Raw genomic sequence first — 16,562 nt, forward strand, 5'->3', positions numbered from 1 at the left:
TGTTACCAAGTTTCCATTTGCACGAGCTAATTATGATTTGAAGTTAGTTTTTATTTATGGCTTACTGCTAACTATCTGGAAAACAAAGTTCATAACTTAAATATCCATTTCTTCATCTTCCATTTGAGACCCTGTGTGAAAATTATTATTGATCCCTGTTCAAGAAACAGTGAATATCTATGAATTACCTGGTACATTACATTTGTCATGAATGTCGAAAGAGGAACATGAATCGTCGCGTTCCATGGAAGTTTGGACTGAAATTCTGGGTCTAGTCTTGAGTTGAACCCAGGTTTGATTATCAGAAAAACACCCACTGTGTTTTAACTTAATGATACAAACATAATTAAATTTGAATTTGAGTTAGAATTTGATTTTATTTTCATTTGTATTTCAATTCCAATTTCAATTAAAATTTAAGTTTCAATTCCAATTTCAATTCCAATTTAAGTTTCAATTGCAATTGCAATTCCTATTCCAATTCCAATCCTGATTAAAATTTTAATTTCGATTTTTATCACAGCTTTTAATCCAGTTGTATGTAACAACAATGAGTTTCAATGTGATGGACAACGTTGTATTCCTGAAACATGGAGATGTGACGGAGAAGAAGACTGCATCAATGGAACAGATGAACATAACTGTACAAACCCTGCAGGTAAATTGGATGCTGTACAGCAAATTGCGTTAGTACATGTATGTTTGCAAATGCCTACAAGCGAAGATCATTATCATTATTATCACTACTATTATTTACTGTTATTACTATTATTGTTAGTAATATCATAATTATCTTCATCATCATCATCCTCATCACAGAGCTTCCAAGTCTCCCGGATCCTGCGGGAGAATACTGGATTGCGATCCAATCTCCCGTTCTCCCGACCCCATGCCAAAATCTCCCGGATAATCAGGATTTTTAGCTGTTAAATTGTAAAATTCATACAAACGACTGTTTTACGAGTCTAGCATGTTCAACTCCCTAACACCCACGTGGAAACTCCTTATCACATTTTCATTTTACCCAGTAGCTTTTACCAGTTTTTGTATAATCGTACATTGATTTCCAATGTAAATGAAGATAATTTTACTGAACGACTGGTGAACTAGTCTAACAAGTCATTTATTTCCGGGTTTTGCAATGTGTGCGACGGAAACACTTCAGCGGCACTCCATGCACATGCTCCCCCGATGCTCCCCGGCGCAGCCGGCCCTGCCTGGCCTCCACGCGCGCGCCAGGAGAAGGGAAGTCCACTTGTAAGCTTGTGTGCGCCTTATTCGAGCTGAAACTGTGGATCAATCATGGGATTAACAAGTGGATTACTTTCAGGAATAATTTTATTGACAATCCTGAAGAACAGAAGCAAAGTGGAGATTTTTTCCCCTACTTTCACTTGGGTTGATCGGATTCGAACATTTTCTCTTTCGGGAGTGAGCTAGCCTGGCGCTTGCTGGCTGAGCTGTGCCTGTGCGAAGCATGCCCTGTCCTGATTCATCCACACTACAATCGCATTGTAAGCGACCATGGAGATCATGGAGATGGAGTCATCCATGACCAAGACGACAAAATACTTTTCGAAATATAAAGATAATTTTCAAGCGGAATGGGACTGTGTGACAATTTTCACAGGAATCCCTCAGAGACTTTAAACAGGCCACAAAGAGTTTCTTTGCAGGGCCAGGCAAGCTCATTTATCATGTATGTTTACCACTGGTACTACTGCAGCCCCTTCCCCCTCTGGACAATTAAAGGTATTTTCTTGTTGAATCCATTTTTTAATGAATTATTTAAAAAATCAAATTTTTTTTTTTCTGAATGTGTTTTTGCTCCCCAAAACTCCCATCCGTGGGACAACGTTCCGCCGCTCCCTCACAAAACCATACCTTCGCGAAATCTACTGGATTCTATCTTCCCAATGTTGGCAGCTCTGTCATCATCATCATTGTCATATTTATTGATTACATTCTCATAGAATAATAGAAACACTTCTTGGGATTTACTATCTATGATGCACCATTGATGATGGTTTCTGCTTAAGGATGTATCAGGAATTTTTTTTTTTTTTCATTTTCGGGAGGGAGGGGGATTTACTTTTCACAATTTACTCCCTAAATCTGCAACATTGGATGAGCTTTATTATTTCAATGAATGGGGATTTCGAGGGCTCCTTTTATAGTTTCCAGTGCGCTTTTTGAGTACAGTATTTTGGAGGCAAAATCACACCTAGCTCCCCTTAAATCATTTCCCTGCGATGTATTAAAGATAAAAAGTATAAGGAATAAAATATGTCCATTTGATCATGTGCTTATGCTGCTAAAATTTTTAATAGTATATTAAATACATTTTGGTTTACACAGTCTGTTTATATATTTTCATTTGTTTCTTGTAGTTCCTGTATGTCGAGAGGAAACACATTACAAATGTCCTAATGAAAACAAGTGTATCCCCGATGCCTGGCAGTGTGATGGTATAGCAGATTGTCAAGATCAGTCAGACGAGTACAACTGTCGTAAGTTAATACACGCTTTTCAGTCATTTTCAACAATAGTTCACAGATTGGTATATATTGGAATTCTCACTTTGTCACTGTTCATATCACCTAGAACCAATGGACATTTGAAATGCCTCCAATAGACATTAGAGGCTTTTGCATATGCCAAAAGTTTGATGTCTAGCTTACTTAGCATAGGTCAAAATTTGATTATGACGTACATGTGCATTTTGCACACAATTCTGAAATGACTGAAATTCACTGGTTGATTGTTTGATACAAACTGGCTTTCAATTCAAAATTTCAATAATAAATTTACAAAGTAAGGCCAAGTATAAGATGGCATGATGAAATGAAAAGGGAGACTGTTGTAAAGCATAGCTTGTTTAGCTTGTAGGTGTCCAAATACAAATATTTGCTATATCAATTAAAATTCTTATATCTCCAAAAGAGTAGATATACATGTGTCAGACATAAGTGTCAGATGGTATGATACATACCTTTATATTCGAGGCTCATATTTTTTAAATAATAATCATCAGGTAGCTCCTCTCTTTGCTGCATACTCTTGATATATTCCATTAATGTATTATAATCTTAGAGTTTTGACAAGGTATTTGTTATTAATGATATAAATATGTTCGTTTCTCATCAGAATTACTACGTTGTGAAGTGAATGAATGGCAGTGTGCAAACCATACAATGTGTATCCCATTACATAATCTATGTGATGGAGCTCAACATTGCATTGGAGGGACCGATGAATTAGATTGTAAGTTATCTCATTTATTCTTGTATTTTATGATTTTGAAATGAATTCTTGTTGAGCATAACAAGTTTTTACAGCATGTAACCTAATCAGATAGTTGTATACATGTAATTGTATTCATACATTGGCCAACCTACAAGTATGTAGTGGAACTCTGGTGTAAATACATGTATATATATGATGATGTTGCATGATTCTGGAAAAAAAATGACCCCCTATTAACTAGAAATATATATAATAAAAGCTACATTCTGATTACTCAATTATTTGATTTTGAATGTTTCAATAATCTGAATTTCAAGGAGGAAAAAGGATTTTTTTATGGGGGGGGGGGGTGATAATTATTTGTCAGTGTTATTTTTGCTCGTCATGTTTTGGGGAATTCAAGCAATTGTTGACCCAATCTACCATTTTGCCAACTAGAACAAAAATTTTGACAAAGTCTACCCCCTATGAAATAAACTTGTATGTCTTTGTCATACAGTGTACCTCATATGATGTGATACATGTACATGTAGCTTTTACATGTATAACTACGATGATTTCAGTGGTATGTATTATGCATTGAAAGTGTCAAAATAAATCTGAATATATCAAAGACGCGTTTGTGTTTTATCAGGTGACTTTACAATATGTGAAAAGGCAGCATGTAAGGAGGAATGTCAGGTGACCCCGGATAAAGGAGTCATGTGTTACTGTGGAGAAGGAAAGGTCATTGACCCTGAAGAACCTACACGCTGCATACCAGGTAAGAAGTGATTAGTTATGATACTTACATTGGTTCAAAAGAAGAAAATAAACATGACTGCAATGGCAAAAGATTGCGCATGAGGTGAAAGCGATGCCAGCTAAGATAAAAATTATACCTCCCATTTCACAGAATTTTAGATATACCAGTGCATGAATTAGAATGTCCACTATCGATATTATATGATATTTCATAGCAATAATTTTGAACTACTTAGTATTTTTGCCCAATGCTCATCAGACTTGGTGCACCCATTAATCTTGGAGGTTAACACTCACAAGACACGTGTTTTGAATGTGTCAGATTATACATTTCAGTGGCATTGGTGTGGGTTTTACTGGTAGTTACCTTTAGTTATATTTCTAGTTTGTACAGAATTCAAGTAAATAATGAGTTTAAAAAATCCAGACTTATTCAGTTTCTAATCATGCTTTGTCTTGTCTAATATGAGCAGCTTGCATTGCCTGTAGATACCACTTTTCTGAATCTTCTTATTAACATCTCAAGAGACAAAGAAACGACTTATGATGTGCGTGATTTTGATGCGTACACGTACAGTTAAAGTGCAAATTATTAGATTCACAGCATTCCTACATGCATATTGACGACATGATGGCCATAAAACGTTTAATTTTGGATGGTGTGTGACTGTGCAATGGTACATATTGCACTTGCAGCTCCACAAAGTCATTTTATGAATATTTTCATTGCTGATTTTCAAAACGTATTCTTCATTCTCAATAGATGGAGAACAGGTTCTTCTTTTATCGCTCTGAATAGACAAAAAACAGACAAAGTTTTGTTTTATTTTTTTAGAAGAAAGCATCAACTGCTTTATAATTGATCAGTTTTTGTCTGATAGAAAGACAAAGACTTGCTTCATTCCATGCTGAATATGATTCTGACATGTTTCTTATTTATTGTAGATACTAAGATGTGTAACAAAGTTGGCCGTTGTAGTCAGCAGTGCGTCAACGGTAAAGGAACGTATGTGTGCAAGTGTTATCCTGGTTATCAGATGTCATCTGACGGATGGACCTGTAAAAGCAATGGTAATTTTAATTCATTTTTTTTTGGTTTCATTCAGTTCCAACAAAAATATACAATGATAGTTTACATGCAATGGTCACAATGAAAAGTGGATAAGTTTGTAAATGTTGAACCTCTTGTATTTATTTTCAACGTTATTCTTGTCTTTAAAGTAATCATTCTTAAAACATGCACATTGTTAATAAAGATCTGTAAGCATAGTTATATAATGTGATATATGTAAAAAGACAACTAAAGTTTGATTTTACCATATTTGTTATCTGAATAGTCCTGTGTTATGACTTGTGAAATATTTAACATCTTTTGATTTTTCAACACTTCATAATAGATTGAATAGTTCTATTCAATTCATTTCAATTCAATTATTCTTTCAAAATAATTCATTATTTATTTATTCATTCAAATTATCATTCAGTTCAATTTTTTAAAACTCATTGGAGACATGAAGTTTATGACCTCAGAATAATTTATAGTTTGTAAAGATCGAGAAAAAAATACACCTTTGCTCATATATAGGAGGTAATTAGAAAAAGAAAACAATGTATAACTATATTAGTATGTTTATTCTCTCTTTCTCTTTTCTTCCACTCAGCCACTGCTAACCCTTATCTGATATTTTCAAATCGCAATCAGCTTCGCCGTGTTAACCTAGCTACCAGTGAATACAATGTCCTCGTCTTCAATCTACACAACAGTATTGCAGTTGACTTCCATTATAGTAATAGCTCTATCTATTGGACTGACGTAGTAGATGATAAGATTTATCGTGGATGGCTTGATGAAAACTCACCTAATGCAGGTTTGTACTCCGTTTTATTAAAATAATAATAATCATTATTATTATTATTGAAATAATTATTGTCTTGTTATTACTGTTACATTATTATTATCATTTTTATTATCATTGTCGTCATCATCATTATCACCATCATCATTATCATCATCACCATCATCATCATCATCATCATTGTAATTATAACTACTATTTATACATGTATCTCATTTTCATCATCATCAGTCCTATTCCAAGCACTGAAATCAAGTTGACCTAAAATATATTTTGACAATATCTTTTGTTTAACTAATTTAAAGATGATATCACTTGAACTAAACAATACTCTTGTAATGGATCACTGAATACATATTTGGGCTTTGAATCAAACAGTCTTGGGTTCAAATCCCACCACAGCACTGGCATTCTTTTGCAAGTCATTTGTCTACATTACCTACATTCCACCCAGATGTAATACATGTATACCCGGTAGAAAGAAATTCCTTGGAACTCTTGTGCACCTGATCAGGGTGGCCATGTTAAAGCAGAGGTTGGGATATGCAGCACTTAGAAACACTTGTATCTATAAATGTTGCATATCATTATTATTATGTGATAATATCTTTAATTTTCTTTATTTCATTGATAGGATTGAGGAACATAGAACCTGTTATTGAAGCTGGTTTGGCTACCTGTGAAGGACTTGCTGTTGATTGGATCGGAGGTAACCTATACTGGGTTGAAAGTCATCTTGATCAGATAGAAGTAGCTAGATTAGACGGAGCTATGAGAACTACTGTTGTTGCATCTAATATGGAGAGCCCTAGAGCCATTGCTCTGGATCCTACTGAAGGGTGAGATATTCTTTGTGTTTAAAATGCATTGATTCATCTTCAAATGTTTGCAAATAAAACATATTACTTTGTTTATATATTGTTTGCAAATGAGTGTAAGAATATTAGAACGACCCAAGTCCATCTCTTGACCAAATTGAGTTTAACATTGGATATTGTTGCTTATACACATTACACATACACTTTGTGTGTACAATTCCACCCAAATTGAAAAAAATGACAAAAAATCCTCATTGGAAGTATAAATAATCATTAATTTTTCTTAAACTCAAAATGAACTACATGTACCATGGACTTGGTCTTATATTCACGTAATCAGATTTAAACTATACAATGTATGTTAAACTATTGCATACATTGCAATGAGGTATCACTGAAATTGTAGTGTACTTTTTTTCAATGAACAGTAAATTCATCAAGTGATTTTTAGGCACCTAGATAAAAGTATAAGCTGCGCCTTTCTGCAGGAATCCTTTTTAGCGTCTTCTCATGGTACTTCTTCCATTTCTGCCTTGACAAAACAATGGGGAATTGCAGAGCCACAACAATATATACAAACATGATTTGGCAGAGACTTTTAAAAACTTTTTATGATTTTTTCCTCTTAAATCATATACATGTATACAAATTGATTAAAGATTAAGGAATGTTTTTGTTCTTTGTTTTTAACTTATTTCTTCTGGTAATGCATTGAATGATATTTGATGTTTTTTCTTGAATATAGGTTAATGTTTTGGACTGATTGGGAAAATCGTGCCCCACGCATAGAGAGAGCAACTATGAGTGGTTCTAATCGTAGCATCATTGTAAACATTACTCAGCTAGAAGGAGGCTGGCCTAATGGACTCACTATTGACTACTCGGAGAAAAGAATCTATTGGATTGATGCAAGGTTTGTAAGACTTTCTTTGATATAGACCTCTATTTTTATTTTTATTTAATTCCAATTCCATATTCTGCAATGTTTTAAACATCTCATTCTGGGTTCTTTGATGGCATTTGCAAAATATAATGGTAAAGCAATTGCATATGTGAAAATCTTAGAAGAAAACACAAGTTCCCATGCCTTTAAAGTTGTGAAAACACATGCTAAAGATTGTGAATATATGTGATGGGCAGACTCTCACTTATCCATAGTTGTGTTTATTGGGTTTTACTTTGATTTTTATTATTTTCACTGTATTTTTAGTCATTGTAATTTTGTGGCATAAAAAACTGCATTTTCCATGAAATTCATGTACAAAAGTCTGTTCAAAACATTATTGGAGATGATAGAATGACAGGCAGTTGATCTTCATGTACCTGTTTCCTACCTCCCCACAAATATGAAACTATTTTTCTTTTCTGAGAAACAGAAAATGCTGTATTCATGGACAAATGGTATTGACTGGTTTAGTACTAGCTCTTTACTTTTCACATTTTGTTTTTGTAAACTTGAGATGTGTTGACATACCAATGGAAAGAGATGTGTTATGACTGAAAATGAAGACAGTTTATAAATTAAGTGAAAATGGAATTTGTTTATCATGATAAAGGTGATAAGCTAACTTGCAATACCATTTTCCATTTACACAAGAGTGTCATATTATTGACAAATCATTACCATCCTTATCGAGACAGACTCTGTTTATAGAATTCTCTTCTTCACAATTTATAAACATTCGCTCACAGGTCAGATGCCATCCATGCTGCCCTGTACAATGGATCAAATATCTTCACGGTTTTAAAGGGACACAACTCCCTCTATCATCCATTCGCTATCACTGTATTTGAGGGAAGTGTGTTCTGGACAGACTGGAGAAGCAATACTGTCTACCAAGCTAATAAGTTTACTGGACAGAATGTAACAGCCATACAGAAGACAAGTACTCAACCGTTTGATATCCATGTCTATCACCCTTACCGACAACGTCAAAGTAAGCCATTGCTTTTAATTTAGCTTTGTTCACAGTAGATACATAGGGGGTTCTTTCCAAGAAAATATTCATTTATGAGATGGGGGAATTTTGTGCAATTTGTTTTTCAATGTTTTTCCTACACCGAGTGTTTTTAGTTGCTGTATTATGACTTGTAGTCTCTCTAAGGGAGCAATTTATAAGTGAAAGTCTTTCCATATGAGTGTTTGAACTGTTACATTCTCATTCATTCTGATTTTTTATATACATACATGTAATTGTGTTTTTATAATTTATTCAGTTGCTGCAAATTCAGTTTGTTTCAACCTGTTTTGTGTATTTCAATTTTTTTTTAATGAGTGAAACCTAGCAATTACAATTAATTTGCAAAATATGTGGTATTAGAATATTTTCTTGATTAACTTTGTGAGCATAAATGACATTTTTTCTAGTTGGTCAAGTTTGTTTTTCTCCACATTTCTGTAAATACAATTAAGGCTGCATGAATTAATCCTTACTAAGTCTTATAATAAATCAAGTGAGTCAAGCATCTTTCAAAGTAAGATATTGAAAACATGTGTTAAACGCATCTTCTGAGTCAAATTTGTTTCTGTGGTCTGAAGAGATTGGACTCGTACAAAATTACCTGTACATTTTATATTGACATAATCTTTACTTGATATTTGTCTCTAGAACCCAATCCATGTGGTGTCAACAATGGCGGTTGCTCTGACCTTTGTTTACTGAATGGACACGGGATTGCCTGTGCTTGCCCTCACCTCAAGAAGCTCCATACGGACAACAAGACATGCATCAGTAAGTTCCCAAAACTCAACAACAAGTGCCTATCTAAGCCTGCATTGGTGCTTTAACTCTCTCAGTACCGGGCCTTGCAAACTCCTTTGGCGTACTGCACATCTACACCCCTATTTTCACGAGACGCTTAATTATCTACTTTTTGGCTTTGCATTTTGGATACATCATTTTATCTCTTGCCATGAAATTTGCGTTCTTTCGGTTAGTGGGCAATGGCAAGGATTATGTATGTGCTTTCTCAGGCATTTATTCAGAGGTTACCTCTTCGCCTGCATTCTGTAAAATTTTGAGGGGTTTTATAAAACTTTCTACTTCAACATCACACTGCTGAGTACCAATCTGTTAAACAAGACAAATAATTCACAGGTTTAATCTGCAATGATAATGATGATGCAGGCATCTTCGGTTGTAAAGCATAAGGTACATTGCAAATAACCTCAATTAAATTATGTGGCCATTAGCACACTCATAACTGCATTATTTATTTTTACACAAGATATCATCAGGTATTACATATTCAAAAGTTGACACGACATTTGTCGTACATTCTTTAATTCTTACATTTGTTACTTTTTCTTTTGTCCAGATGACACTGTGTTCTTTGTTATCTCACGTCCAACGGACATTCGTGGAGTGGACATAGATGATGGCTACTACAACGTGATTCCAGCCCTTACGATACCCAATGTAGCTAACGCATCCTCCATTGATCATGATACCGTTGAGAATAGGATTTATTGGACTGACTTACAAAGGAAAAGCATCAACAGAGCTTTTATAAATGGAACCGCTATTGAAACAGTCATTGAAGGTATTGACACTTTTTTGTACAGATTTCATTGCAAAAATATTCTTATACTTAGTATTTTATTATGTATTTACTGTTTTGATGTTGTAAAAATTTTCAACACTTTGTTATAAAGCTAACTGGATCAAGAGTCAATTTACATACTTGTTTGGAGGAAGGGATGTGATAGTGGCAATTCATTTAGAAACTGTATTTGATGTGAGTTCTACTTTGTCATTAATAAGATGCTAATGGGTTCATTTGAGAAGTTAAAGTTCCTGTAGTAGATGAAGAATTTTATTGTTTGTTTTGTTAAAAGATACCATTCATTTTTTTCTGTGAGGAATGTCCTTTGGATCCCCTCTTAATTCATTTGAAGAAGTATATAATTTTGGCTTTATGTAATGTTTGTGATGTTTTTCTTCATGTTCTTCAGATACACAGTTTATAAGCTTAGAAAATGAAGTGAATTGAATTTTCTTCAGACAATATATTTTATATTTGAAAAAAAATCCTCAAATCATATTTATTTTCTAGGTATTCCACACGCATATAACCTAGCCATAGACTGGGTTTCTAGGAACATGTATTGGACAAACCTTTCGCCAGAAAAGAGTACTATAAACATTGCTAGACTTGATGGAAGCTTCCAGAATGAAATTGATAATCTGAATCTAACCAACCCAAGAAGCATTGTTATTGAGCCAACGGATGGGTAAGATATTTATTCACTGTCTCTGCAGGATTGTAATTAAATATGTTGTTTATTAAACAATGTGTTTATTTGTAAATGTGTTTCCAAACATTCTAAATCAAAGAAGTGTTGTTATTAAACCAACCAAAATAATGATTGAAAGAATGATGGGTAGAATTTATTTTTTTGTGATATATAGTCAGAAGTTTTTATCAGTTCATTAGTTATTTTAATTCAGTTATGAATTATTCTACATGTACATGTAAGCAAGGCTTTGGTCACTACTCAGGTAAAATGACAATGGTCTGATACATGTAAATCCTTGAGCCTCGCAAGTGGGAGCTTATACATACCAGAATTACGATAATTTTTGTTATGATTTTGTAAAAAGGACATTTTCCCAATCTATCGAACAGGATCATGTTTCTCATCAAAGCATGTTGGTTTTATTGTGATACATGTATGTGCATTTGAATGTTATTGTATATTTTAATGATATGAAACCAATTACTTCCATCTGCTTCAATATGTTACCATGTAATGATGAATTGTGATTGATTTGCTTAGGATAATGTATTGGATCAACGCTGGGCCAAGTCCGTCTATTGAGAAGGCTAGAATGGATGGTACAAATCAAACTTCAATTGTCTCAGGACATGTGCTCAATAGACCGACAGGTAGGTTATCTCTGGCTTAGAACACCTTAGGGAGGGAGGGGGGGGGGGGGAACAGACACTTTGGTGTGTTAAATCTCTTCCTTAGTTATGTGTGACGAATGATCTGTTCTTAGTTGCCAAATCAAATTCCACCATATTACCACCACACATCTAAACTTTTGTGTTAGGATGGTAGGAAATTTACTCCCATACATGTACATGTATGTTAAAGGGCATTTCAGTCCAAGAACTGGTGGGTGTTTCATAAAGCTTTTTTAAATGACTTTAGGAACGACTGATGAATATTTGTGTAGTAAATGATGGATTCTGAGAGCACCTAAGAAGTAACATGTAATAGTTGTGCGTTACTAACAAACACCAACCTTTACATTAAGTCATATCAAAGTTTTTAACTTCTGTTAAAGCTGATGCATACATGTACTTAATAAACAAACTTTCGATCAAGTAATATGGAGAATTTCCTTTTTTATTTTCCATTTGATTGTATGGAAAGGTTTGTCTATGTTTGAAGCAATAAAGGGCTTTTATTATTCCTAGATGTCCTTTTGACCGGTCTAAATGCCCCTCTCATTGCCCTCTGGGTATTTTGTTGTCAACTATTTCATTTTTTTGCTGTAATATGAAAATATGTCCTGTTCAAAGTCGTATTGTATTAAAAATATTGAAATTCAAGGGCTGCATAATCATATATGAACTGTTCTATTATGTGATAGGTCTAGCTATTGATCGTTCCAAGGAGCGTTTGTATTGGACTGATGCTGGACTGTATAAGATCAAGACAAGTGATTTGCAAGGCGGTAATATCCAAGAGTTCCTATCTCTGGATGAAGCTTCCCAACCATCGGCTATTACTGTTACTAATGACAAGGTAAACTGATTAATACTGACATTGATAATACATATAATAATAAAAATAACAATGATAATTGTTCATGATTAATGATAATGGTAATGATGATGATAATGAAAATGATAATGATAAGGATAATGGAATTGATGATGATGATGATGATGGTGACGATGATGATATTGATAATGATGATAATGATGATTAATGATAATGGTAATGAAAAGACAATGGAATTGATGATGATGATGATGATGGTGATGATGATGACAATAATGATAATAATACTGTTAAGAGAACCAGTTGTTGAAGAGCTTAGAGATCTTGTTGGTATGTAATAACTGATAAAATAGATACATGTATTGTATGGGGTGCTGATCCATTAATGCAATGAAAAGTGAGCAACAAAATTATCTATCTTTAATACAATATGAATATATGTAATTTTAAATGATGGAGACTTAGTATGAACTATGACATATATTAAACTCAGTGGTGGTTGAATATGTTTTGCAGGTTTTCTGGGCTGAGAATAAAGATTTAGGAACCATCAAGTATGTCCATAAGAATGACAGTGATCACATCAACATCCTCAGAAGGAAGACTCCCGGTGTTACTGAGATGTTTATGTATAATCCTACCTCACAGAGTAAGTCATCCCCCCATCCCATGATTGTATCTCTCATATTATCTTTCTTTTATTCCCCACCTCTATGCTTACATGTACCTCATTGTTTAAACCCTTATTTCTATGTTACTCCTTTATTTAATCTGTAATCTTTTTTTTTTGTGTGTGTGGGTTATCCTGAACATGGTGTTGATCATCACATTCTATTTATAATTCGTTTTTTAATTTTTATTTATTTGGTGCTTATAATATCATTTTGTCTTTTATAATTTTTTTTTTCTTCTTGATTTCAATGGTGAGAATCATCTTTTTTTATTATTTAGTTGGTAAGAATAATCTTTGTTTTTCATCTTGGGGTAAAGATGCGCTAGATTCTTTTTTCCAAATGTGTTTAAAACTGCATTACTATGGTAACGGCATAGGATGGGAGTATTAATCACCTTCAGTGATATTTCTAGTTTTTCTTGATTTGATTTGATGACAATGATATTGTTTTTTCTTGATTCAGTTGGTGAGAATGCTTGTAAGGATCAGAATGGAGGATGTCAGCAGCTATGTCTCCCTCTACCAAACCATGATAGAAAGTGTGCTTGTACTGCCGGTTATATCACCTCAGCAGATAGTACTACATGTAACGGTAAGTCAAAGAGTTATCACGTCAAAAGATTATGGGATCGGTCATTAGGAAGGCTGTATTAAGTTCACTTCATAACCATTGTCAATGGTTTTATGACATGAAATATACTTCTCAATCTCATCTTTCTCTTTATTGCCCTTCATTTTCATCTCTCCCTCATTACCATCCAACAGTCTCTTTCAGGACTCACCACCCGCTTAACCGCAGACCTCTCCCACGTTATCTGTACCACCATGCAAACCTTCAAAGATCATCTCATTTTTATGGGTTTTATTTTTACCTGATAGTTCAAAGCGTTAGGTCCTTTATCATGATCCCTACTAATCGACTTGGTGTTGACCCTGGGAGTTATTTTATGAATCTTTACAAGGGACTCATGGATTTTAAATCAGATTCTTTATCATTTTGATTCGCACGAATGGAAGTAAAAAGATTATCTTTGTTAATTGCAATTCTTGTTAACAAGTATTTAAAGGCAAAGTTCATTATTTTTCCAAATTGATTTAGGGTTGTAGGAAATTTGGTCTCCCTTTGTTTAAACAACAGGTGGGCAAATGCTTGTGAACGACAAGAATTTCAAACATTTCAAGGCAAACTTAATTTTTTTTTCAAAATTGATGATTAGGTTTGTAGGAAATTCAGTCTCACTTTGTTAAAAAGAGCAAATGGGGAATTTGTGGTATGTCACTCAAATCACGCAAGAACAGTAAACAAGAACATCAAATCATTTGCAACTAATGAGCAGTTTTGTGAAGCACCCATTTCCTTGATTACAGTACCACTGCTCTAATATTGTGCTATTAATGCTCCTCTTCATCATTACTTTTCCTGTTAAGTATATGATGCATTCACTATAGCATTATGAATTCAATGTTAATTTCATCATCATGGACATGTACAATTAGCTTGTAGCATCAAATAGACAAGGTTAACTGTGTTTGTTTTTAGGTGTCAGTGAGTTCCTACTTTATTCAACCGATGAGACGATCCGAGGCCTGTCCCTCAATGAACCGTTGGATGGTAAAGATATGTTGACTCCGATCACAGGTCATATGCTCTCAATTGCTATTGATTTCCATGCAGGTAATTATCAAAGTTCACTTTACTCTACCATCAATATTCTTCAAATATTTACAAATTTTCAGAGATTGATTGTAGAAATGAGGGAATTCATGGATAAATACTTAACAAGTTCAAGCTACACATACATGTATGATATGTGGTCAATACTAATAACAATATAAATTCACTACTCTGAGTTTCATGCATTGTGAAATATGATCTTTGTAGATTGCACTTATTATTTTTTGCCCTGTCTTCTCGACATCGGAAAAAGAATAGCATTCTCCAAGTGTAAATAAATACAAATATATGTTTCACTTTATTGAATGTGTGGTCTAATAGTGCATTGTTTTGAAATTTCTTTGTTTCTATTTAAAATTTAGTTCTAAATACAGTCAAACATGTCTGAGCAGCGACCTGCCGTTAGTGAAAGCCTGTCTCAAGTGGCCACCAAAATTGTCTCCTATTTGAAAGGAATATGTGTTATAGAACCTGCCTATAAAGAACATCTGTCTACATTGTTTTTTTTCTGGTTCCCTTTGGTGGTTCTAATACACAGGCTTGACTGTATTTAATGTCAACTATCCGTATTGACGTTTGATAACTTAAATGATGTTTGATTTGGTATTTTGCAGCGGAGAATTTCATCTATTGGGCCGATACTGCGCTGTACACGTTGAATCGGATCAAGAGAGATCACACAGAAAGACAAGTCTTGGTCACAGCTACTAACAGCAGAATTGAAGGCATAGCTATTGACTGGATTGCAGGTAAAAATGATAACTATATTTTGAACTAGATGTAAATTTTTAAAATTATCATTATTATTTGTGGTTGTTGATATTATTATTATCATTGATGTTGTTGTTGTTGTTATTATTATTATTATTATGTTTCCTTTTTCTCCTAAAGGTAACATGTACTGGACGGATCAACGTAATGATGTGATTGAAGTATCAAGGATGAATGGTTCCTTCAGATATGTTTTAATCTCATCAGGACTTGATAAACCCAGACCAATCGTTGTTCATCCTCTGAAAGGGTAAGTCAAAACCATTTACTTAAGGTTTTTAGATACTCAAAGAAAGTGATATATTTTTGCCTTCAGTTGTGTTAATCCGATTGTGATATTATTGGAGCCTTATACTGATTGAATTGGCCAGGACCCCGTCTTATAAAGAGTTGTCACAAATTCTAATCAATCTCAAGTTTCCAGTTATCTAAATTTGTGTAGTTAAGAGACAGGAACTTCAGATCAATTGCAATTTGAGTTTGATATAATATATCGCAATCTTTGTAAGACGAGGCCCAGTTTGTAGGTAACCCATGTCCAAAATGATCTCTTTGATATATTCATGGATATTTTAAAACATGTCTTTATATGCACTTAGATCATGCATTTACAATGTAACAGAGGTGCATCATGAATTGCTTCTAATTCCTGCTTTGAAAGTGAATACCTTCACTAGGTATCATGGAAAAATTGTGAATGAAAAAATAGACTGCCACCATCAGGTATTCCTATTTGTGCATGCATGTTTCAGCTATGAGCACCTAGAGACAAGTTATTCCATTTGCCTGCTTTATGTAGTAAATAGAACTGGTTGTTTGGAATCTATTTTGCATTAATTCTGTGATGCTATGTCAGGAAATCCCTAAAGAGTTGCATGTCAGTGTGTTTTCTATCTTAGTTTAATTTTCTTTTATCTGCCCGTGCTCAGATTATATCCACAAACCAGTTTTTGCATGTTATAATATATAGCATTTACGAGGCGCCGATTATCTAGTTGCCTATTCAATGGAGCACTATATATTACCCCTGCTTATAAAGCTC

At 34.0% G+C, this 16,562-nt stretch overlaps 1 protein-coding gene across 1 annotated transcript in view; it reads left to right on the forward strand.

Annotated features, from left to right (window-relative positions):
* The window catches only part of LOC129264993 (low-density lipoprotein receptor-related protein 1-like), a 70,477-nt gene that overhangs the window by 29,246 nt on the left and 24,669 nt on the right, over positions 1 to 16,562 (forward strand). The window contains exons 22-40 of the mRNA XM_064103967.1: positions 524 to 658; positions 2,391 to 2,510; positions 3,148 to 3,264; positions 3,881 to 4,009; positions 4,936 to 5,061; positions 5,652 to 5,858; positions 6,481 to 6,685; positions 7,410 to 7,577; positions 8,357 to 8,601; positions 9,274 to 9,396; positions 9,983 to 10,207; positions 10,721 to 10,898; positions 11,445 to 11,554; positions 12,268 to 12,422; positions 12,918 to 13,050; positions 13,538 to 13,666; positions 14,615 to 14,749; positions 15,364 to 15,498; positions 15,641 to 15,770. Coding sequence (XP_063960037.1) covers positions 524 to 658; positions 2,391 to 2,510; positions 3,148 to 3,264; positions 3,881 to 4,009; positions 4,936 to 5,061; positions 5,652 to 5,858; positions 6,481 to 6,685; positions 7,410 to 7,577; positions 8,357 to 8,601; positions 9,274 to 9,396; positions 9,983 to 10,207; positions 10,721 to 10,898; positions 11,445 to 11,554; positions 12,268 to 12,422; positions 12,918 to 13,050; positions 13,538 to 13,666; positions 14,615 to 14,749; positions 15,364 to 15,498; positions 15,641 to 15,770 — 2,905 coding nt within the window. The remainder of the gene's footprint in view (positions 1 to 523; positions 659 to 2,390; positions 2,511 to 3,147; positions 3,265 to 3,880; positions 4,010 to 4,935; positions 5,062 to 5,651; positions 5,859 to 6,480; positions 6,686 to 7,409; positions 7,578 to 8,356; positions 8,602 to 9,273; positions 9,397 to 9,982; positions 10,208 to 10,720; positions 10,899 to 11,444; positions 11,555 to 12,267; positions 12,423 to 12,917; positions 13,051 to 13,537; positions 13,667 to 14,614; positions 14,750 to 15,363; positions 15,499 to 15,640; positions 15,771 to 16,562) is intronic.

The sequence above is a fragment of the Lytechinus pictus genome, chromosome 1, assembly GCF_037042905.1.
Source record: "Lytechinus pictus isolate F3 Inbred chromosome 1, Lp3.0, whole genome shotgun sequence".
Taxonomy (NCBI): domain Eukaryota; kingdom Metazoa; phylum Echinodermata; class Echinoidea; order Temnopleuroida; family Toxopneustidae; genus Lytechinus; species Lytechinus pictus.